The sequence below is a fragment of the Triturus cristatus genome, chromosome 2_1, assembly GCF_964204655.1.
Source record: "Triturus cristatus chromosome 2_1, aTriCri1.1, whole genome shotgun sequence".
Classification (NCBI taxonomy): Eukaryota; Metazoa; Chordata; class Amphibia; order Caudata; family Salamandridae; genus Triturus; species Triturus cristatus.
In genome coordinates this window covers 66,964,676-66,988,854 of record NC_140581.1, presented here as the reverse complement: position 1 = coordinate 66,988,854, position 24,179 = coordinate 66,964,676, and the positions used below count along the sequence as shown (strand labels likewise).

The 24,179-nt window shown below is 44.1% G+C and overlaps 1 protein-coding gene across 1 annotated transcript in view; it reads right to left on the bottom strand.

Moving 5' to 3' along the window:
* The window catches only part of LOC146863746 (uncharacterized), a 195,246-nt gene that overhangs the window by 86,992 nt on the left and 84,075 nt on the right, over nucleotides 1-24,179 (bottom strand). The window contains exons 2-3 of the mRNA XM_085627899.1: nucleotides 18,037-18,122; nucleotides 1,295-1,801 (exon numbers count right to left, since the gene is read on the bottom strand). Of these exons, the coding sequence (XP_085484025.1) occupies nucleotides 1,295-1,801; nucleotides 18,037-18,082 (553 nt within the window). The 5' untranslated portion in view covers nucleotides 18,083-18,122. The remainder of the gene's footprint in view (nucleotides 1-1,294; nucleotides 1,802-18,036; nucleotides 18,123-24,179) is intronic.

Below are 24,179 nucleotides of genomic sequence, written 5' to 3'. Positions count from 1 at the left end.
TGTGCAGCTAAGCACCAATGCAGACACCCTTCCAGCATAGTGCAAGGGTGCTTGTGTTACAGGCGGGACTATTTCTGTGCAGAAAGGTTAACCTTCTTGCACAAAAAAAATCATTACATGTATTTTCCTCTTTATATGTGTGCTGCAAAAAATGATATTTCTCCTCACGCCACCTCACATGGGAACATTCTGATGCAACCCCATGTTTACTGACCTTAGTAAATAGGAGATTGTGTAAAAATTCATATCTGGACTCATGAAACACCTTTTCAATTCAGAGTAATGTGAGGCACTGATTGTGGCTAAGCCACACAGAGCCATTCAAGTGGGTTTGCCTAACTTAGTAAATCCCATTTAAAGGCTTGAGTTGCCTTTTGTCACCTTGGACCTTGATGTCTTTCTGAGGTTATGCCTGGAGATTTGGAAATGTGTCTACAATGTGTGTGTGTGTGTGTTTGTGAGCTGCCTTTGCTCCTGGGCCTCTATGGATGTATATATGTGTATGAGCATGGTAAGTTTCTGTGAGTATGTCTTCCAATGTGATGTGCCTGTCGATGTTAATGTGGGTGTTAGAAACCTAGCCCCAGATTTGCACAGATTTTGCATCTAGTTTGTGTTACTTTTTATACACGGACCCGATGCAAAATCCAGGATGGCATTTGTAAACTAACGCAAATGATGAGTTGTGTTGGCATATGACCAAAAGTATTGCAATGGAACACATTCATTTGCATCAAAGGAGTGTTCGATGGATGGTGAATGAATGGTGCATGGACATTCCTGTGCATCCACCCATGGACTCTGAGGGTAAATTGATATCTAGCTAGACTTGCATACTTGGATTTACACCTCCCTGAGGCTGGCATAATAAAAGAATATGTTTTACGTTTTCTCCTTTCTTACTCTCTGCATCTGTGTTGCATTCAGAGGAAATGTCATTATAGTGTAGTTTTTGTGTAGGAAGGGAATCCATTCTGCACAAATATGATCCTGCTCACAGCTCACTTACCCTTGTCCTATGGCGCAAGGGCGCCTGTCTTGAGGCATTGCTGCAGAAAGTGTGCCAACGGATGGAAAGAGCATTACTGTGCCAATTCTTTGTAAATATGGCATAGTTCAGCTCTCTTCAGTTGACACAACACAGTGCAGCAACTTTTTTTGCTGCCCTGTGTTGCATAAAGTCTTTGCAAATCTGGCCCTACGTGTTTATCTGAGTGTTGTCGTGACTAGTGATATGAATGTGTGTTTATTATTTCTTATATGACACTCAATACGGGCCAAGAGCAATATATACCTATTATTGGTCCAACTATAGGAATAAATATCAGGCCAATGCCCGTGTTCCTCTGTGCCTCTGCATCACGCCATGCTTGGATCGCTCTTTGTAGGGCATTATCCGCATTCTTGAGAGCTGCCTGCGCTGCTTGCAGTTGTTGTCTGGCAATGGACTCCTGCCCATGCTGACCAGAGAGTTGTTGTTTAAGACTTTCTTCCCGAGCTTCTAGTGCCTTCCGATCACCATTGAGTCGATTTATCTCGACTAAGCGCTCTTCCAAATTTGCGTTCAAAGCTTTCATTTGTGCCAGGGATGACTGCTCCGCCTTTGACAGACTTTTCTGGGATGACTCCAGGAGTTGGCGAACATTTTCAATGCCTTGCGCAAGGTTGGTGGTGGTCAGCAAGGTTTCAGCAACAGACGTCAAGGAATTTAAGCCCTCCACAAAAGGTGGCAAAACAGCCTGCTCATAACTCTTTTCTGTAACAGGAATGGCACCCAGAACGTGACCCGGAAACATTGTACCTTAAAGGGTGAGAGAAGAATAAAGGTTAGAGACATATTAGGGTTTCAGAGTACTCTACAGCTTGACAATGTTTTACAAGACTTGTGGCAACTTTGTGCCGCTGCCGACACCAGGGCACTTTCAGCAGAGTGGCCCATTATGTGCTTTGCGTTCAGAGCATTAACCTGCAGGGGGTGCGGAGGCCTCTTGATTTCAGTTCCAGCACCCCTTCTTTTGTTTGAGTCTTAGAGCCACATGTACAAAGCATTTTTGCGGTCCGAAATGGCCGATCGGTTCTGACCACAAAATTGATTTTACATATGTACAAAACACATTACCGAATCAGTTTGTGTTTGTAATTTGGTATTTGGAAAGGGAGACTTTAAGGTTTCCCTTCCAAATACTAAATCTAAATGGGATATATCGTATTACAGCTGCAAAATATTCATATTTTACCAGCTTCTCAAAGGAGGTGATAAACCTTTTGCAAATGAGGAGTCCCCAAAGAACCCCTTCCTCTTAGACAATGGAAAGTCATTTTTTTGGTTTAGAGCAGGCAGTGGTTCCACATACCACTGCCCGCACTTAAAAAAATGAATCTGCAAAGTTTCCTTATTTTCTTGTTTTAAACGTATCACATTTTACTTTAAGAACAAGGGGCTTCATTTGTCTTGAAGAAATTGTAGAGCTGGTGCAGGGTTATTTTGCCAGTTTACATAGTGGTCTTTGCTTACCATAGGAATGTTAAAGTCATGTGTTCTAAGCTGTAAACAATACAATATTCCTATTATTATCATTAAAAAAAGTACATAAAATAAAAGAACAATGCAATAACAGAGCACAAACAGTCATACATTGTCCAAGTACAGCACAACTTCACATTGCAATACAGCATCAGATACATAATAGAAAGCAGCACCACATTGACAAATATACACAAACAATCTTGTCACACATTACCACCAACAGAAACTTGTTTTTCTTACACAAGGGTAAAATGTGTTTGTCCCAAACACTTGCTTAACTTTCCACCAATCTGTTGATATGGCTATGTAGTCATCAGCATCTTGCAGACTGCCAGGCGAGCCAGGAAAGTGTCATCTGTGTGCATTCACAAAGTCTGTTTATAGGATGTGTGCATACTTTTATATATGAGACAGGTGTGCTTGTGAGAAGGGTCTTTTCTTTTGATTGACTAGTCTGAGGACCTGGAAGGAGGCCTAAAGGTTATCTGAAGATTTTGTTTTAATCCATTGGCTTTGGGTGTTAAATCCAGGACATTTAGCACAAGGCAGTGAGCTCTAAAAAACATTTTAGATCAATAACAAAGAACGCGGAGCCTGATTCATACAAATGCAAATTCAGGTCTCTGATTTACAAAATGTAAAACTGAACTTGAAAACCCACTTACTCATAGTAAGAATTCTGACACTGCGGTGGAATTTTACATTTTAAATAATCTGACAATGGTGACATTTGTGGGTGATCAATGACAATGATTTGCACCAAAGTAGGTGCGGGTATTCATTTACATTTGGTAAAGACATTAACAACCTCAATGTAGTTGAAATGGACATCCCTACCCTGTATGCACTTTAATTGTGCATTTCCACACAGGATTTGGTTGGAAACTTACACCTGATAGATGTTGTATGGTGGTTAGGAAGGGATGGATATGGATAGGGGTTCAGGGGAAACAGATAAATGCAAAGAAAAATCTATCATATGCAAAATAAATTTTCTGTGTTTGAAGTCTCCGGTAGGCTCAGAAAAAAACTCTTAAGGATTATGCTTAATTTGAGTTTTTTATCTGTCTGTACATTATGTAAAGTTTTTGCATGTAGAAGACTCATCTTAACAGAAAATAATCAAACAGATATTGAAGTAAAATGTGGATGTGCAAGTCATTTGCTGATAATGTTCATTTTGTCAAACTCTTTTGAAAAAAAAGGCCCCAATATGCTAACATTTTAATTGGGATATCTCATTTGTTTGATACAGCACTGACGCAAAGTCGTTTTTGGGATGTACAAAGCCCCTCAAATGAGATTTTCATGTGTTTGTAAAAAATCATAATGGAAACTATTACACTACGCTTGCTTTCTTTACCTTGCATCAAGTTGAAGTTACAAGGGTGGTGCATGGGCATTCCTATGTAGTTTGATGCAAACCCATATATAAAAAAGAATTGTTAATATGAGTTTGTACCGAAATGGTATGACTACCTGAGCCTGGCATTATAAGGGGAATTTGTTTTTACTCCTTTTTGCATGTGTACTGCATTCTGCTGCAGCATATAAAATGATTAAATAGCCTCTGAGGTTGTTTTATTTTGTGCAGAGACCGCTCATTACAAAACACCTATTCTGCTCACAATGCAGGCACCATTGGGCATCCCAAAGTGTACCAGTGCAGTGAGAAAGCAGAACTATTCCATATATTTGTAGATGTGCCACTATTAGCACTGGCACTTGGTTGGCTGAGGCAGTGTCCAGCCAGGCAGAACCTACCACTCCCATTTATTTATTTATTTGCAGGTTTTTATAGCGCTAGAATCGACTCCAGCTGGAGTATCTCTGCGCTTCTGGCGGGTTAGTCCTTTATCAAGAGTAGAACAGGCGGAAGTCACTAGATCGCATTTATGAACAACAAGGTTTTAAGTTGTTTCCTAAACATCAAGTGTTCGGAGCAGGAACGAATAGCTACAGGGAGACAATTCCACAATTTAGGTCCCAACACTGATAGTGCCTTACTTCCGTGCCTGGCCTTCTTGGCACGCGGTACTACCAGTAAATGCCCATTGCTGGATCTGAGCATTCTGGATGGAATGTATGGAATAAATTTCTTTTCCAGATATAGTGGACCTTGTCTATTTAGGCTCTTATGTATTAGGCAGCAAGTTTTAAATTTTATCCTTTGGCGGATAGAGAGCCAGTGGAGTTCTTCTAAAAGTGGCTTTGATGCTGTTCTTAGAGGGGCATTAAGAACAAGGCGAGCCGCAGTATTTTGTATTACCTGAAGTCTATTCAATACTCCCTCATTTGCAGAGAGCAACAGACCGTTGCAGTAGTCGATCCGACTCATAACAAGGGCCTGCACCAGCGTCTTCCTGAATTGGTCCGGCAGTAATGGAAAGACTTTACGTAGCAGGCTAATAGTATGGAAACATACGCCTGCGACATAATTCGTATGTTGTTTTAGTGACAAATCCTGGTCAAGGCGAATCCCCAAGTTTTTAACGATCTGTTTGGGCTCAGGTGCTACGCCTAGACCAGGAGGCCACCAGTCTGGAGTCCAGAGTATTTTGGCTTCACCGAACAGCATGACCTCCGTTTTACTAACGTTACACTGTAAGTAATTAGTGGACATCCAACATGCTACAGCTTCCATGCCTGCAGAGAAAGAGCTCCTCAATTCCGAGGTAAGAGTCTTAAAAGGGAAGAGGAGCTGCGTGTCATCAGCATATGACACGGGGATGAAGCCAAATTTACGCATCACTCTTGCCAGGGGAGCCACGTAGATGTTGAAAAGCGTTGGGCTTAGACAAGAGCCCTGTGGTACCCCTTTCAAGACTTTTACCTCTGCTGAGCGATACGTACCCATGGTGACAGTCTGGGTGCGATCAGAAAGGAAGCTTCTCAGCCATGCCAGGGCTTTGTTCTTAACCCCCACGTTCGACAACCGGTCAATAAGAATGTTATGAGACACGGTGTCGAACGCTGCTGATAGATCTAATAAGACTAGGATCACAGAATAGCCTTTATCTTGGAGCATGTGCAGGAGTGGGTGATTATACTTACTGTATAACCTGAGCTCACCCTTGGATAGTTTGCACTGAATAGTCAGTCTTATCACAGAGGCAATGTGTGAAGCATTTGGCAAAGCCCTCTCACAAAATAAATACACTGTTGTCACAAAATAGACTTCACATGTGGTGTATGTAAATAACATTTGTATTCAACACACACATTCATTAATACAACATGGACATCATGTATTTCTGGGCATAATTCACATTTGGAAATATTACTAGCAGTTCTAGGCCCAGACGTATATGCACACTTGGGAAACATTTTACTTTACCCGCATCATCAGAGAAATGTTGTCAGAACTAGGCCCACCCTGGCTAATATTACAATTTGATTGCACACAGTTATAGGGTGCAGCCCAGATTACAGCAATTTTAGGAATGTTTACACACAGATAATTACAACACTTTTTAACCAGCAAGGTTGGCCAAGGTTGCATGGTTAAAAACCAATGTCAAAAGTTGTATTAAATTTGGCAAGAAATCAACATGTAAAGCAACACTGGTGGCGATGCATTGTGTAACAGGCAATCCTCACACAGCCACTCCCATACACTCTTTTACTCAGCACTGATACGCGATGCCACAGATATCCATATGGGACACTCTTGCATACACACACACACACACACACACACACACACACACACCACTGCAATGTGGTGCAACTGATATCTGGCAGTTCAGTTGACAGTAAAATGCACACCCCTGGGCTCAAACCCCCCTCACAATTCCAGCTAACTCCCCACTACCCTTCACCCATGGGTTGGAGATAATCAGCCCTCCCCCGGATACTAGGCCTATCGCAGCCAGAGTCACACTTAATCAGGGTCCCAGGGAAGAAGGTGGGGGAAGGTAGCAGGGCTAATCAGGATGCAGCTCACAAATGGGGGGGTTGGCCACTACTCAGGAAGTTCACCCATAGGATGCATAGCAGAAGTGGTCTGAGGGCAATAGTCAACACTCAATTAATTCCACAGTATGTCTTCCAGCACCAGCTGGTTCTGCAAAGCACAGGGGTGGGGGCATGCAGTCTACTGATCTGCTTCCGATCAATCTCAGAAGCATTCCTTCAGCCTAGTCAGTTCCTCTCACTACCCAGGCCCGATATGGGCAATACTACTTGGCAACATGAAGTTGTTGGGTCGGGTGAAGAGAGGGCAGTTGGTCCACTTCACTGAAGGCAAAAAAGGAACAATCGATGAATGGGTGATGAAGCAGGGAAGACCCTCGGAAGAAGAAGACACCCCATCAGACACATGTAGATTCATGTAGCACCCATGAAATCTGGGCATCATGTCTGGTGAGTGTTGATACGAGTTACACCAGACCATTCCAGTCACACACAATGAAGAGTCGTAAACACAATAAATCCCTGGAAATGAGGCAACATGTCCAGTGCACCTTGATACGAGTTGGACCAGACAGTTTTGATCACACACAATGAAGAGTCACACTCTCAGTACCTCCCTGGAAATGAGGCACAATGTCTGGTGCATGTAGATCGGAGTCCCACCAGACAATTCTGGACACACAGAATGAAGAGTTGCCATTTCTTACCTCCCTGGAAATGAGGAACGATGCCTGGTGTGTGTTGATATGGTTTGCATATCAACACACACCAAGCATGGTGTGGGACCAGACAATTCTGGTCACATACACAGGTGCAAGTTTAGCAGTGCTGCATGAGGTATAATGCTGCACTACTGTGGGTACGCCCTCACCTCCGAGGGTTGCAACCTGGGAATCAGACACCACATTCAATAAGCATGCAGTTGGTATGTTGCAAGGGAGGGATTTGGCACAATCAACAAAGCGAGACACGCTGGATCCCACAACCAGTGAATCTGCTCACCACCAACAAGATGCGTATGTGTGTTGAGGTGCCCATGATACAAAGCCACAAGTGGCACACTTCTGGGGTACCCAGAAGGCAGTCCGGGCTCCATGCATAATCATTAGTTCCATGCTCTAGGTGCTACCAGTCGGTATCCAAATGACAATATTTGCACGTAAGAGGGCACCACTATCCAGGTGTCGCAATTTGATGGTGTGGGTTCCTCGCAGAAGATCTTTGATTTTCATGAGACCCTAAAAGAAATTGGGCAAGCCAACACGCCCTTGGAGAAAACACTTAAGGGTGGAACAGACCAGCAGGTAGTGAACCCAGGCCAGTCACTATTCTGGAAGGGTACACGGTCACACAGTTTCTTCCAAAGGCAGTAATCCTCCTTGTGCACAAAAGAGTCCTCTGGCAGTGTGTACCACACAGTTCCATGTTCTCTAGTCCCATGTCTCCACAACTGCATCTCTGCCTGGCTAAATTATGGCACCAGTACTGTAATATGCCATTCAAATTGGGGGACATTCAGGGTGTTTCCCCTTGAACCGCAGATGTCTCCACTAAATTTCAATCATGTCTACCATGAGGGTGTGGAATACAGATCCTAATCTTTAGTAGGGCCATGCTCTGCTCCCAGAGGCCAAGTGTTAAAATCTCTCCCTCCTATTCATCCAGACAGGCCCTTAAATAGCAGAGGTCCGTCGTTCCAGTTGCATGCCCAAGGTTTGAAACTCTCGCTTGGGAATGCACGGATGTGCTCCCTCATTCTCCAGTGTGGACTGGACCAAGCTTAAATCACACAAAGAGTTTTAGAATAGAGAAATTCCCATTTTCTAGAAGTAGCATTTCTTATCTATCCATGACAAATCCAACTGTACCTCAGACGTGGGTTTGTTATTGTGAATCCAATGATAGGAAACATTATGAGGCTACTACACAGCAAACCACTATTGCAACCCGGGGTAATTTCAACCATTCCCATATGTTAACCTATGAGAAGAGCAGAACTCATAGGTAGTTAAACACATATAGGTATTCTTCAATACCTGGACAGGAATCACACATGTATACCTTTCCGTCCTTTCACATACCACTTACTTTATCTCTTAAGACTTACTCCAGAGGTGCTCTAGTGATAGCGAAGAGTCACCTCGGGATTGCGTAGTGGTTTTGAAAGGCCAACCAGTGAAATGTCACCCGAACAGGCCTTCTTGCCAAATATTTAAATGTGCCATAGGTGCAAGTGCACATAAACAGACCTGCTCTTAATATGTGTCGGAAAGGTACGCACTTTAACACTGCATTTTCAGTGGGAAAGTGCCCAGAGCCCTAAAGCCACTACACAAAAACCAGTAAATCCCTGGTGGTATCCCATGGGAAGAGCCAACCTCATAGGTAGAGGAAACCCTCATGTGGGTTCTTCACTAACTAGGCATGGAAGACCCATGTGTATTGCCCTGCCTTTAGCCTACTACTTGCTCCACCCCTCAGGGATTCCCCTAGAGGTGCTCCAGTGGTAGTGGAAGGTTCAATAAGGGGTGGCTAACAAGTTAGAAACACCACCCTGAGCCTGGGCGCAACTGCTCAACCAGAGTCCTGCAATGACAGGCCTGCAACATGTTTGAAAGGCTATTCTTGTGGGTGACACAATCAGTGCTGTCACCCACTAATAACCAGTGCAGTACGCCAGTGAAGAAGCCTCATGCCCGATGATGTAGGATGGTGTTTCGGAAGATCTAACAGTACTCTTGCAGCAGCATTTTGCAGCGATTGGAGTTTTAAGAGCTGTCTTTCTCCAATTCCAACATACAGTGCATTGCAATAATCAATGCGGGATAGAACTAGAGTCCCAACAACTGTTTTCCTTAAAGAAAAAGGAATAAAAGGCAATATTTTCCGAAGAACCTTAATCGTCATGAAACAGGCCGAGGTGACCTGGTTGATTTGAGAAGTTAAAGTTAGTTCTTTGTCAACCAGGAAAACCCAGGTTCTTTACTTTTGATGCTGGGATTGGACACACACCTGCTTTTGGAGGCCACCATAAGTGGTTCCAGATAGAGGGTTTTTGGCCAAATTCAATCACCTCAGTTTTCTCTGTATTCATCCAGCTCATGACACTGGAGAGACAATTCCTAAATCTCTCCGTTGTGACTCCCACACTCTGAAACAGAGATACCACCAGCTGGGTATCGTCAGCATAAGATACCAGTTTTAAACCTTGATCTTTTATTAGGTGTGCCAGTGGTGTTACGTACAGATTAAACAATGTAGGGGATAGCGCGGATCCCTGAGGGACTCCACATGGGAGAGAAAACTCTTCAGACTGAAATCCTTCCGAATGGATTTGTTGTATTCTAGAATCCAGAAAGGACCGAAGTAGAGCTAAAGCCGAGTCTCTAATTCCCAGTGATTTAAGTCTTTCCAGTAATACCCTATGGTTTACAGTGTCAAACGCTGCTGTTAAGTCGAGTAAAATAAGGATAGCTCTGCAGCCATCATCCATTACTCTGCGAATTTCCTCCGTTGCCATTATTAAGGCGGATTCTGTTGAGTGTCGTGATCTAAAACCATGCTGTGTGGGATCCAAAGAGCTATTTAGATCTATGAATTCCATTAGCTCTTGGTTAATGTCTTTTTCCAGTATTTTAGATGGCAAAGGGAGACAGGATATAGGGCGATAGTGTTTAATATCCTGAGGGTCCAATTAATTTTTCTTAAGGATAGGCCTTATACAGGCCTTTTTCCATCTAATAGGAAAAACTCCAGATCTAATTACTTCGTTTAACAAAGGAGTTAAGGAAGCAATTATCGCCGTAAGAACCAGATGAAATATGCGAGGAGGGCAAGGATCAAGAGGAGAGCCTGATTTGATTTGGATTAATAGGTCAGTGACCTGTTTTTCACTTAGAGGGGAGAAATGGGACAGACAGTTTAGAGTTGCAGAGGCTTCAGTTGGCTCTCCTATCTCGTTTCCCGAGTTTACCTGTAAATTTTGAAGTTCATTGTAAACTAGCTGAACCTTTTGCTGAAAGAAAAGAGCTAATTTATCAATATAATTTTGATCTGGAAGAAAAATTATATCATTAGGACTCTTAGTTAGGGAGGAAACTATTTTAAATAGTTCCTTTGAGGAATTTTTAGCCTCTTGAATTTTATTAGTAAAATAAGCCATTTTGGCCAATTTTATTATAGATTTATACTCCTCCAAAGTTCGATTATATTCCTTCCTATGTTCAGGACTGTAATCAGATCTCCAGATGCGTTCCTGTCGTCTACATTTAATTTTGGAAAGCTTCATCTCTGCCGTATACCAGGGTGAAGTAACTAATCGTCTCTTCGGATGTATGCAAGAAGACATTTTTATTCTGGCCACTCCTGCTCCTAGAGTTGGAGCTGCGGTTGCAGCTGTTCTTGACGAGATATAGGTACCTGAGTGATGAATTGATTAAAGCAATTCATAAAATGTGATTCTGAACTCATGAATAGATGTAATAATTCTTTAATTCATGAAAATAAAGATGTTCACAGGACAAAGCAATGTACTTGGTCAATGACTGATTAAGCTGTTCAAATGGAACACTCACGTTATCATCTGTTTATAGGCATGCAAAGATGTCTAGCAGGCACATACCCATCCTGGGTACGGGTAGAGGTCAAATGCAAGACAAAGTGAATATTCAAGCTGAAAAAATGGGGGAGGAGAATTCCTGAAACTGATAGGGCTGATGGTAGCAGGAGAGGCAACGCATCGAGGAAGTGTGTTTTGCATGTTATTCAAAAGTCAAGATTGTAGACAGTGTTTGTATCTGCTGTGTCTGCTAACATGAGGTTGCATAAATACTAGGAAACTGGGAATCTTTGAAATCTTTATCTTTTTATTTTGAACTTCTTTATAGCGCCCGCCACATCATTGTAAAGAGTCAAATGCTTGACATGGGCTATAGTAGAGCATGTAAAGAGGCAAAATGAGTGAGGATCAAAATACAATTGAGTGGTCTTCAAACTTTGGGACATGCCCCCTGGACACAGTGAAGTCATTTGAAGGGGGCACCAGTTCACACCCGACCACTGGCGTGCGCTAGTATGCTCTCACTGAGAGTGTCCTTTGGTGGTTATATTTAACCTATGATAAGTATCAATGGGCGAGGAAGGAAAGGTGCTGGAGCCAGTCACTTCCCCTGGTATATGTATAGAAATCAAAAAGAACTACCTATGGAGTAGATGCTCCTAGCGTTTGTATGTATTGTGAAGAAAACACATTGTGAAAATAGCCCTCACTCACCAACCTATTTGGTGACATGCTTCATCATTGGGCCCCACCCACAGTGCCGAGTGCACCTCAGGTGTGCTACAACGCCTGAATACAGCGGAGTGGGTATTGTCACATGAGAATGCAGTGGTAGTGGGTGAGTGAATGTTAAACTGTTCTAAGGGTCCCACCGGGCAAACAAATATTATTTTAATATGTGGGCACTTGGCAGCAAAAAAAAAACGGGAGGCGGATATTGTGGGAGATCTTAAGGTAACTCCAATATCCTAATCGGTCAACATGTTTCAGCTATGCCCCCTTTGTTAGTGTGGCTTTCTTCAGGACCTATGTGTGGTGGAAAGTGAGTGGTCTAAAAAGTGTTATTTAGAAGACCAGTATGTGGCACACGCTCTAAGGTGTGTTATGTGGTAGAGGAGTTTTTCCTCTAACGGCGCATTCCTGTGGAGAAAAATGACAAATAGACATACAAACAATGATGCATTTAGAATACTGATATAATATAAAGTAGTAGGTGTTTATAAGGAGCGTTGTGTCCGTGCTCTATGTGGGCAAAGTCGGGGTGAGTACGGAACGTGGCGTTAGGGATCGATTAAAATTAACGCCTCTATTATATGCGTTATCCTGTGAAAGTCAATATGGGTCTGGTAAAAAGTATGTCAAGAGTACATGAGCAAGTATAGAGACATGGGCACTTACTCTGATAATTATAGAGAAATGCCTCATTAGTTCCATGTGGGGCCCGACCTGTAGTCACACTCTATGTGACAGAGAGAAGAAAAAGACAAAAAGTGGTTTAAACAAACACGATCTGCTCGGCGAGTGCTTCTGCCTGCAGCGGTTTGTGAGTTGTTTTAAAAAAGAATTAAGTGGAAAGGGACAGAGAAAATCCCCCAAGGGAGAGATTCCCACTTATGTCTTCAAGGTCTAAAGTCTGCTGAGTACCTGCTGCGGCAGCCATGAAGCTCCGTCGCTAGGTGTGTGCGGCTTGGCGATTGCTTAAGTATGCAGCTGGTTTCCTCGATCTTGGGAGGTTATTTGTGAGCCGGCTGGGGGCTTGTTAATTGAAGGCGCGTGTCAGTGTGCACGTATGCTTCCAACGTCTCCTGTTTGGGAAGATAAACATAAAGAAAAGAAAGACGCGCTCATGCTAGTTTGCCTAGATCTCGTGTTTCAAAATGAGGTTAGAGAAAGCAGACCCAAGGCGATATACATGTGTAGTGGGCGTGCTTGTTCATATGTGGATACTTAATAGTGAAGAGGGATTGGCTGTAGATTTTTAAATTAGCAAATGAACATATCCCAAATGGGATATCCGGTGTATCAGGGACAGAGAATTCAGAGGGTATGAATAGATGTCCCAAGGGCAATGTGTTTGCCTGGTCTAATCACACATGCAGTCACAGGGTCTGCCTCCTGTTATAAGGGTTATCAAAGAAAGGGGAAGAGGTGTTACCAGTTGCTACGGTGATGTGGGCCCATAGGTGTGTGGTGGTAGGTATACAGTGTGTACACAGAGCATGGGTTAGGAATGTGCTTAATTGTGGTCACTTAGAGATGCATGATCTATGTTTATTATGGTTCAGATTATTCCAGGGTATGTTATCTTTCAGTCCTGTCACCTTGGTGGACAAACAGTATATCCAACGTTGCTCCTTGTGGAGTAGAATTCCGTTATTGGTGGTGTTCTGACTTTCAAACTGTTCTATCACTGTCCAGTAGAGATCATTGGGAGTGCGGCCTGCTTGGATGAAATGGTCCGTTAGCTTGCTCACATTCTTTTTGCACCTTATTGTGCTTCTGTGTTCAACAATGCAGATTCTGATTTTACGGCTGGTCATTCCCCCATATCGTAAGCCTCATGTGCAGGTGATCAAATAGATTATGTTAGTTGAGTTACAGTTGGTGTGATGTAGCTGCCACCAAGTTTTGCCTGTTTCAAGGTTAAGGGTTTTAGTTGCTTTAGTTAGGTGGCAAACACTACAGTCACCACATGGGTAGTGGCCCTTGATGCCTGGGTGGCCCCATGAGTTGAGTACTGTGTTAGGTACTGGAGTTTTGGGTTTGGGGGGTTTTGTGGATACCAGACGGTCTCATAGGCTGCCGGCTTTCTTGTATGCCATAAGGAGAAGTTCCCATTTCATGGTACCACTGTTAAGTATGTGCCAATTTTTATTCAGTATCTTTGCCACTTGATTGGAGGCCACGTTGTAGGTCGTGATGCAGGTCACACGGAACATTGTATTGTCCCGGTGGGTATCTTCGAGGAGCGCTTCCCTTTGTTAATTTCATGCTCATTTCCTGGTGGTGATAATTCTGTCTGGATACCCACGTTTTTGTAGTTTGGCCACTAGTTCAGTAGATTGTTCCTTGTAGTCTTTAGTGTGGCTACAGTTGCGGCGTATCCGTAGGAATTGGCCGTATGATAGGTTTTCTCTAAGCGGCCTGGGATGGAAGCTCCCAAACTGCAGTAAGGAGGTCCGAGACGTGGGCTTGTGGTATGTGGTAGTCTGTAGTTTCCCATCGTAGGCCTCAATGTTAAGGTCCAGGAATGCTATCTTGGTGTTGCTTATACTGCTGGTGAAGCATAAGAAGGGATCTCTTTGGTTTAGCCACGTAAGGAAATTATCCAGAGTCGTGGTTGGACCTGTCCATATCATGAAGATGTCGTAAATGTAACAATGCCAGAATTGGATGTTGGTATTGTAGGGGTTGGTGGTTGGTAAGAAATTTTCTTTCTCAAATTGGTATACGTATAGGCTTGCCAAACTGGGCGCAAAAATGCTGCCAATGGATGTGCTATTGGTCTGCAGGTAGAATTCTCCTTCAAATTCAAAGTAATTCTGTTCAAGTGCCAGGTTGGCACATTGTAGAATGAATTCTCTTGATGTGGTGTGTTCCCATGTGGTTTCGAAGAGCTGATCTTTAGCACTCTTAGGGTTTCAGTCTGTGGCAGGCTGTTATACAAGCTTTCGATATCTAATCCTACTAGGAGTTGAGAGGTAAGGTCAAAATTGATGTCCTTAATAAGGTTCAGGAGTTTTTTAGTGTCTTTTATGTACATGGAGGATGCTTGAACCATAGGGTTTAGAAACAAATCCCAAATCGTGATAAAGGTTCAAGAAGGGGGTTGATCCCTGATACAATAGGTCATCCAGGTGGAGGTCTTGTCTCTTTATGTACTTTTGTAACCGTGTACAAGTACGGTGTCTTTCACCTTCTTGGTGCAGAGATAATTGGCCTCCTGTTTGAAAATATGGTTGTTGGTTTCCGCTGTCTCACCCAGGGTGGGAATACTGACCTTGAGGCTGGCTGTGGGGTCTTTTTTCAGGCGTTTGTAATTCTGTGTGTTGCTTAGGAGTCTCCTGCATTCTGCGGTGTAATCTGTTTTCTTCTGGATAACAATTCCTCCCCCCTTGTCTGCTGGTTTAATGTCAATATGAGGGTTGTCTTGGAGGTCACGAATGGCCTCTCTTTCCTTAGTAGACATGTTGTTGAAAGGTCTGGGTGAGTGGAGGTCTTCGATTTGGTGGAAGACTGCCTGCTCACAGGTGGTGATTTCCACGGGGATGCAGGACATTGGGGGGGAAAATTATGACTTTATTTTTAGTCCTGTTTCGTTGGTGGGTGGGGTTATTTCTATTGGTGGGTGCTTCTCAAAAAAAGCCTTTAACTTCAGTTTTCGAAAGAATTCAGCCAATTCCACATGGAGCTGGAATTTGTCTAGATGTTGTCGGTACAAAGGATAGGCCTTTATTGAGGACTTCCTCCTCTGTAGCAGTGATGGAGATGCTGGATAGGTTAAAGTCCAGGGACTGTGCCGCATGGCTGTTGGGCATTATCTCATTCCGCTGTGTCCTGGTAATGGATCCTTGGTCTTGCTGCTCGTGTGGGTGCCTACTGGACCCTCGTCGTCCAACCAGTGCACCTGTGGTTGTTCCATCTCCTGCCTGGTGTCGTACGGCCTCTTCCTAAAAAAGGCGGCCTCTGGTTGGGATGATAATATGCCTGTTGTCCAGGTGGGTACATTGGTGGCCATCCAAAGACGGGATTCTGTGGTGGATGGTTGAACAACGGTTGGACGAAATTTGGTCCAAGGTTGTTGCCATTTGGTTGTCCTGCCCCTGCCTCTTCATTTGTATGTGCTGCCAGAAGCTGAGCCATTTAAGTGTGAGCTGTCATCCCCACTTGTGTCAGATAGTATGTCCTGTTTGGGATGATGTGGTTGTCATCTGTGTATGGGTATATTTTGTTGTATGCAAATTTTTTAAGGTACTTTTGAAATGTGCTTATTTTTGCCTGGGTCAGGTATTCTTTGTATTCAGCTAGGTCCTTATTTGATTCACCCAGTTTTTTCTTGAATGATGTTAGTGTTGTTTTAAAGTGACTCTCGGTGGCCTGAATTGCATCAGAGAGACGTTTGGCGGTCTTGATGATGAGTACGTGCCAATCCCTGGTGCAATGCTATGCAATTTGTGCCCAGTGCTTCCTGAAGGGAGAATTCTCCAGAAACATCCTGGGTGCATTGGTTACCAACAGGCCCTTGGGTGCAGTGTTGGTGTGGAGATACTCGGTGAGGGTCAATCCATGCAAGATGCTGCGAATCCTGTTTCTTCACAATACATACAAACGCTAGGAGCATCTACTCAAGAGCTAGTTCTTTTTGATTTCTACATATTTAACCGATTCCATTCATTGTGCATTCCTGATCCCATCTTTAGAGGAAGTTGGCTTATGCTGGAAACTGCTTAATCTCTAGGTAAACAGCATTTTAAACTCAGTAAGGGAGCATGGGTGAGCAGGGAGGCCTAACATAGTGCAGAAAAAACATTTCACAACTGCAGACTTTAAAAATGAAAATGTGGAATTGAATAACAAAGAGTAATATAGATGCAAATGAAGGGCCTGCACATGTATAGATTGAACATCAAGTACTCAATCTAGATGACAATAGAGTGGGATGTAACCTGGATTATAACAGCTCCAGTGGATGCTGTCAGAGGACCCAGTATCCAGTTTATGTAAAAGGATGGTCACATCAACCTCATACCCCCATTTATGTTGAGTGGACTATCACATAAGAACTCTTTCATCTTCTTCTTGAAGGCACTGTTAAGAGACTTTTGGTCAGAGCACTGGGGGATGGTGTTCCAGATTCTCTGGTAGGACTGGAGCTACTCCCTTTCCACAGTGGGAAAGAGATGAGATCACCCCTAAATGTGAGAAGGACGAGGATAGTTGGGAGAAAAAAAAGGAAAGAGAACATATGCATTTGAACATTAGGCTGGATTTCATCAGTCTGTAAATCAACACTGTGTACAATTATACTTTGGGGAAATGCCAGCCCAGGGAATACGTCCTATGGATTACACTGTAATATAACAGGAAATGCTTGTTTGCTACAACTTTCCAGGTGTACTACTAGTTCAAGCGGAAGAATACATCTCTGATCCTAGGGCTCTTTTATGAGCTTGTGATGCAGTGCAGTGTAGCAAGTCACCTTGCGGTACTGCGTGATAGGCAAATGGTAGGAAGGTGCCCTATTGTGACAATATGGTACCTTCCTGTTCTTTCCCTCACACCCTTTTGGCAGACTAGCACCACTGCAGACATCCTTGCACCATGGATTTTTTGTTGCTTTCTGTGCAAAGACAATCCTGGAAAGCAGCCCACATGGAAAGAGGTAGAAACAAAGAGAAATAGAGATATTTCTTCTTGTTACGCCTCACCTGGGAAGGGGTAAGATGTTTGCACATCTCCAGGTTTACAGGTTGTTGTATATATAGGGATGCATCAAAACCAATGGGAGTTGCATGGGAACACCCATGCAACACACATGGAACGCAACCCAGGGCAGAGTAACGCACCACAGCATTTTGTGCTGCGTTGCTTTCTTCCAGATTTCTGAACCCAGTAGGAGCCACACAAAGTGACTTTGTGTGGTTTGAAAAATATGACTTAGAGGTTTGTGTCACAGATGTGCATTGCATGATGAAAACATGACAGAACACTCTCATAAAAAGAACAATTGTTTTATACATTTAACCATTGTATTTACCACTAACCATTTTTCAAATCCCTTTATTGAACCAATTTTTTTCAATTATTAGATACAGATATTTACCCTAAAACAAATGCGGGAATGTGATTTAAAGTGGATACACAAGAGTACAGATATGTAGAATGAGTGGTTGTGTGGAGCTTTGCAACGGGCCCAGATGCATAGGGTTGGACTGGTGTATAACGGGATTAATTACCTGGTATTTAATCACCCTGGCGAGCCTTCATTGAGTACTTGTGCACATTTCTGTGAAATTTGTTATGTGATATCACTGACCTGTGATCAGGGTTAGAAGAAAGGGACAGAGTTGTGTCAAATCCATTCCTTTGCTTTGTTTCACTCAGCTGGAGGAATACCAACTCCTGAAAAACATTAAGAAATAATAATTTTTGTCAAAGAAGTCAATGATTCAAGCATTGGCATCTTAGTGGGGAGTTATAAAGTTATATGTTACTCTAATATATATGCACTGCTTATGACCTCACATATTACATAACACATGACAGGGCCATTTACTGCTCAAGGAGGGAGCTGCACAGCCCCCCACACTTTAGTATAGTAGCCCCGGGGCGGTGGTGGTCCCCGGGGCTGTCTGGAGGGGCTGGAGCCATCTATGCATTTTATTTAAATATAGCCCCGGGTAGGTGGTGGTACCCAGAGCTGCGGGGGCATGTGGCTCCACCCACACACACAATTAGCCCCAGGAATGTGGTGGTCCCCGGGGCTCCATGGGGGCCTGGAGGCCCCCCATGCATGACAATTGAAAATGCCCTGGGGAGGTGGTGGTCCCCGGGTCGGCGGGGGCCACATGGCCCCCACACATTAAACAATTAGCCCCGGGAGTTAGTGTCCCCTGGGGCTGCGGGCCCCCCCATTTTTCGGTCAAGCCTATAGCAGCAGCAGACATGTGCTGGTCGCTTTGCAAGGCATGCAGTATTCAGTACGGAGAAGAAGCTTCATGGAAGCTCCGCCCACTCTCCGCCCATCTTTTTCATTGGGTTGTGTCTTTGTCCGCCATAAATGCTGTCGTCTGATTCATTTTGAGGCTTGTTAGTCCCTCCTTATGACGGCTATGTCATCATTTGTCACCTCCCATGGCTACTGGCCCCTTTACTTCGATTGTTACACCTTTGTGCCCCACGGACACCGCGCTCTGGCTTATTCCACATGTGCACCTCATCCTAATCTGCCTTATTGTTCCCATCATATCTCAGTAAACTGAAGCGCAGGGACAGAGATACTTGTCCAGAATCACACCGGCTATCACGGATGGTCAGAGAGGGCAGCTGTACCTTGACTTCACTATTCGATGGGGCTGCGAAACCTCCTACATGAGGAGAGAACGGGTTATGTTAAAAACAATTTATAAAGCACACGTACACCATATATGTTTCATAGTGATACATAGAAAGGTACCGGAACCCAGGGGAATTAATCTTAGGCTTGTCTGAATAACCAAGTTTTGAGGAGCTATCTAAAGCTCAGGTGGTCAGTGCGAGATCGGATGTCGACAGGGAGAGAATTCCATGGTCTAGGAGCTAGAACAGCAAACCTGGTGCCGCCCAGTCGCTTCAATTTAAAAGAGGGGGTAGACCGAAGGTACTTGTACGCTGAGCGCAGGTTGTGTAGAAGTGTGTACTTTTGGATGAGGCTATCCATGAATTTGGGGCTACGTCCATTGAGGGACTTGAAGATGAGGCAGCATACGAGTGCCTATATTCCCTTTTCTACCGCCCCTGTTTTCACCCCCGGCCTTAAAGCTTTACAGATTCCTTAGTTCCTAGAGAACCCCCATGCGCATGAAAATTTGCCTGTATGTACTTCGAGCCGACAGTACAAACTGCCCCCGGTGCAGTGGACAAAAAGAGTACAGCACACCATGTAAATCATTTCAGCCCACATGGATGCATTTTAACTTCATATTTTATTCTGTGTATTAATATTACATAAATTGTCACCACTTAATTCCTGTGTCCACTTTTCACTACAAATGTGCTAGCATTTGACCATTGAAAGGTGGTGATTGTTTTGCCGCGATCCTAGTCAGTCAGGTTCATTGTTATTGATCTGAAGCAGCCATTCAGATGTGCCACACCAGAACTAATCATTGAGTCTGAAAGCGTGTATTCCTAAAAGCGTATATTCCTACCAGGAGTGATTGTTGTCATTCTAATTCCTTCCAGGTAAGCTACCCCTTAATTTTTCTTAATGGTATAAAAGGGCAGTCACAAGTAAGCCTGGGCAAAGCACTACACTACGCTCTCGTAGTTTGCGAAGTTTGCGCTACTTTGCACTACTCAAATTCCACGTAGCACAGTGCAAACACAAGTAGCGTAGTGCAGCGGTCATTTTTTGCTTTCTCGCGGTCCTCAACGTCAAGTTGGCGACCGCGAGCAAGCAAAATGACATCCCGGCAAGACTTTTTCCTCATTCGCGATCAGCAACATCAAGTTGCCGATCGCGAGCGTGGAAAATAAACCTCCCGGCGAGATTCTCAAAACGGGGAGGTCAGGTTTCTCATTGCGAGTGGTCGTATATGCTCGCGACCGCTCGCGATGAGAAACTACCAGTCCGCGTTGAGAAAGCTGCCGCTCGAGTAAAAATATACTCGAGCAGCAGAAAACGACAGCTCGCACTGTGCAAGATGCTGTTTTCAATGATTGCACAGTGCGGACAAGCATCCAGCACTGTGCAATCATTGCGAACAGCGCACTACGCAGTTCGCGTAGCTTGCGAAGTGCACTTCGCGTAGCTACGCGTAGCGCTACTTTGCGAACTACGCGCAGGGTTAGTCACAAGCCACTGGCCATTCAGTTTCTGATAAAATATCACAGAGTAAGGATAACAAGTCCTTTAAATTAGGTGGAGAATGTGGATGGTTGTGAGACTGGGATCATCAGAAAGGACCTGTGCTTAGGTGTGGGGTAGAGACAGTGGTCAAGCCAGCTGAAGGATATGGAAGAGCACAAGGGTGGTCCGAGGGAATGGCAGATGGAGTAGTGTGCGGAGAAACATTTTTTGAGAAGACGTTTGCACTAGCTGCAAGGGATCGGACATAAAAGATTGCTTGCTTGGTCGAGGAAGGAAGAGGGGTCCTGGCGGTAGGTAACCGTGTAATTGTAGAGTGAGGGCTCATCTATGCTTTCCTTGAAGTTGTCGAAAGAATTGGGTGAGTAAAAGCCACAGATTTCCATGGACAGTACTGTGTTTTTTGTGGTATATCCAGGCAATTTTAGTTAAAAATAATAAATGTTCCAGTTTGGGGGAGAGGGACAGTGAACGTGCACATTTGACTTGAAATAGAGTCAGGGCTTTAAGGGGGATGAAAAAACTGGGGGTGTCTCAAAGGGGAGTGGCCAATATAATTAAGGGCGTGGCTTAAAAACACCTAAGTTAAAAATCTGTGCTTAGCATAGTGTGCCATCCATCTGATATTTTGCTGTTTCTGTCATTGCATCCAGATATATAATACAACAAGTAACGTCATACCTATAACAAGTCAGGATTATTGGCTTTGTCTATGGTTTTTAGTTGCATAAGATAAATAAGCAGCAACAATGGCTTGTATATAATGTTGAAAAAGCTTCCACTTAAAGCCCAGGTGACACCATGACAATGTTGCTGCTCCTGAATTTCGAAAAGAGAAGGGAAATCCAGAGAGAAAACAACTCTCTTTAAAGGATTTTTCTTCCCTTGCAATTCTCACCTGGCATGATGTCATGCCGTAACTTCTCTACTAGTGAGAAGTGAGCAGTGTGAGCACTCACACATCGATGTGCCTGCTGTCACTGCAGTCCGGAAAAAAACAGACCGCCTGTGCCAGGGCACAAAAAAGAGACCTGTTTCAAGGCCTTTGAGCACCGGCGAGACCCGGCCCACTTAAAACCCTGAACACATTTCATACTGCCCTCTCCTGTTACTTCGCCACGTGAATAAAAGTTAACTCTCCATCATGTTTCAAAAAGAGGCACAGCTTAGCTTTTCTACTCCTGGTCTACCGGACTTCTTCATTTAATTACAACAGGCACGCTATGTTTTTTTGTTCCAAATTGTGGCAAAGACACAATTTTTATGGATCCCTATGTACCTCCCCACGACTTTCTCTCATGTCTTATAGGCGCATGCTTACTCATGTCAAGTCCTGGTTTTATGATTAACTTGCTGCCATTGCCAGTTCAGTTTTCACCTTCCTAGATGCAAAACTACAAGTTCCAGAATGCAATCAGATTGAATTATCTGCTCATGGGACAATTTGAGACTTCTGTAGTGCATTCTTTTAGTTCGGTAAAGCTTAGAGAACTGGAATAAAGGGTGAAGTCTGTAAAACACTGATCTTGTTTGCCTATTATGATATAATCTGTCTCATAGGTTTGTGGGGTGTAGGAGTAATTATTGTCATGGTGACCACGCATTCCATATTGGCTGGGAAGTCTAGTTTTTTCACCATCTGTCTAGGAAAATTTCAGTACAATGAGCATATTGCAATTTTCCTAGACTGCTTACTAAACACAGAGGATGTGTAGGTATTCAGACTGCAGGGCAGAATTAATTGTTAGACTTTGCAAGAAAGCAATTTAGTCTACACAGATTATACTGTGTTTAAAAGCTGAATTTAACAGACTCCACTCCCAGGATATCACAATTCTATGACATGTTAACTATTGTGAAATCTGCACTTTAAAAAAATTCCTTCTATTTCTTTGTTGTTGATATTTTGTATACAAAAGTAACCTCAAAAAATAAAAGAAATTCATTTTTTGTCCTCAAAAGAAGAGTGGTGGGCAGCGAGGTGTTACGTTCCTATGTTGCCTGCCTGTTATCAGCCTGCAGTTGCAAGACATGCTGTATTGGCATATGCACTGGAAGCTCCCCCCCACTCTTCACCCATATTTGTCACTGGCTTGTGTCCTTCATAAATGTTGACTTCTTATATGTAAGTAGGCTTGTTAGTCCCTCCTTGGTACCGCCTTGTCTCAATTTGTTGTTGCCCATAAGGACTGGACCTTTTACTTCCATTTTTACATGGTCTGCGTTATATGTGGGTGAGCACTATTTTGTTTATTGACTGTGGAGACAAAACATGGAGGCTCCTTTTTTCTTGTATTTGCAGTGCATCCACAGCTTTTCGTATAAGGGCACTAAGCCGCTCTAACTTTAAAAGCAGTTGCCCCCTACCCCCACAGCACTATGGCAAGAGCTTTTCTGGCGATCTGTTGTAGGCAAAGTACGGAGTATAAGCCCCGCCCATATTTTTCATTGGCTTCTGTCTTTGTCCTTCATAAATCCTTGATGTCTGATTCCTTAATACGCTTGTTAGTCCCTCATTGGTCGTCATTTGTATCCTCCCATGGCTACTGGCCCCTTTACTTGGTTGTTACATTCTACATGTACTTTTGTTTAGTTTTCTGTTGTGCTTTACTTTGTTTTCACCCCCTCCCATTGTCCGTGTTCTCTATCCTTCTGCCCCTTTCCCATTGTCCACGTTCCATTTGTTCCCACCCCCTCCTGTTGTTTGTGTTCTCCATCCTCCCGCTTCCCTCTGGTCCGTGTTCTCCATCCTCATGCCCCCTCCCTTTGTCCGAGTACCCTTTGTTCCTGCCCCCCTCTGGTCCATTTTCTCCAGCCTCCTGCCCCCCTCCGTGAGCTTGAGTGTAAGGATATGTCCCTGCCCACACTTTTGATAGTATCCTGTTGGGTTTTGACGGCAGCAACGCAGCTCAGAACGGCAGTGCTTCTGTCCATTTTCTCCATCCTCCCACCCTCTCTGGTCTGTGTTCTCCATCCTCCCGCCCCCACCTATTGTCCGAGTTCCATTTGCTCCTGCCCCTCGTGTCCATTTTCTCAATTTTCCCACCCCTCTCTGGTCTGTGTTCTCCATCCTCCTGATCCCTCACATTGTCTGTGTTCTCCATGCTCCCGCCCCCTTCCTGTTGTCTGTGTTCTCTATGCTCTAACCCCCCCCGTTGTCTGTGTTCTCCATCCTCCCACCCCATCCCTTTGTTCGAGGTACCTTTGTTCCCGCCCCCACTGGTCCGTTTTCTCCATCCTCCTGCCCCCCTCCATGAGCTTGAGTGTAAGGATTCGTCCACGCCCACGCCCACACTTTTAATAGTATCCTGTCGGGTTATGACGGCAGTAACGCAGCTCAGAATGGCACTGCTTCTGTCTGCTGAAGCCGAGCCGAGCCTGGCCCTGGACAGGTTTGCCCTCTCCTTCAGTGGGTAGTGTTGCATTCGTCCGCGCCCAGCCTGGCCTTGCACAGGTTCGCCCTATCCTTCTGTGGGTATTGCTGCATTCTTCTGAGCCCAGCCTGCCCGTGGACAGGTTCACCCTCTCCTTCAGTGGGTAGTGCATTTGTCTGAGCTGGCCAATAGGCAGACCTCTGAAGACTTCAGTAGAGCAGGGGGCACATTATCCTG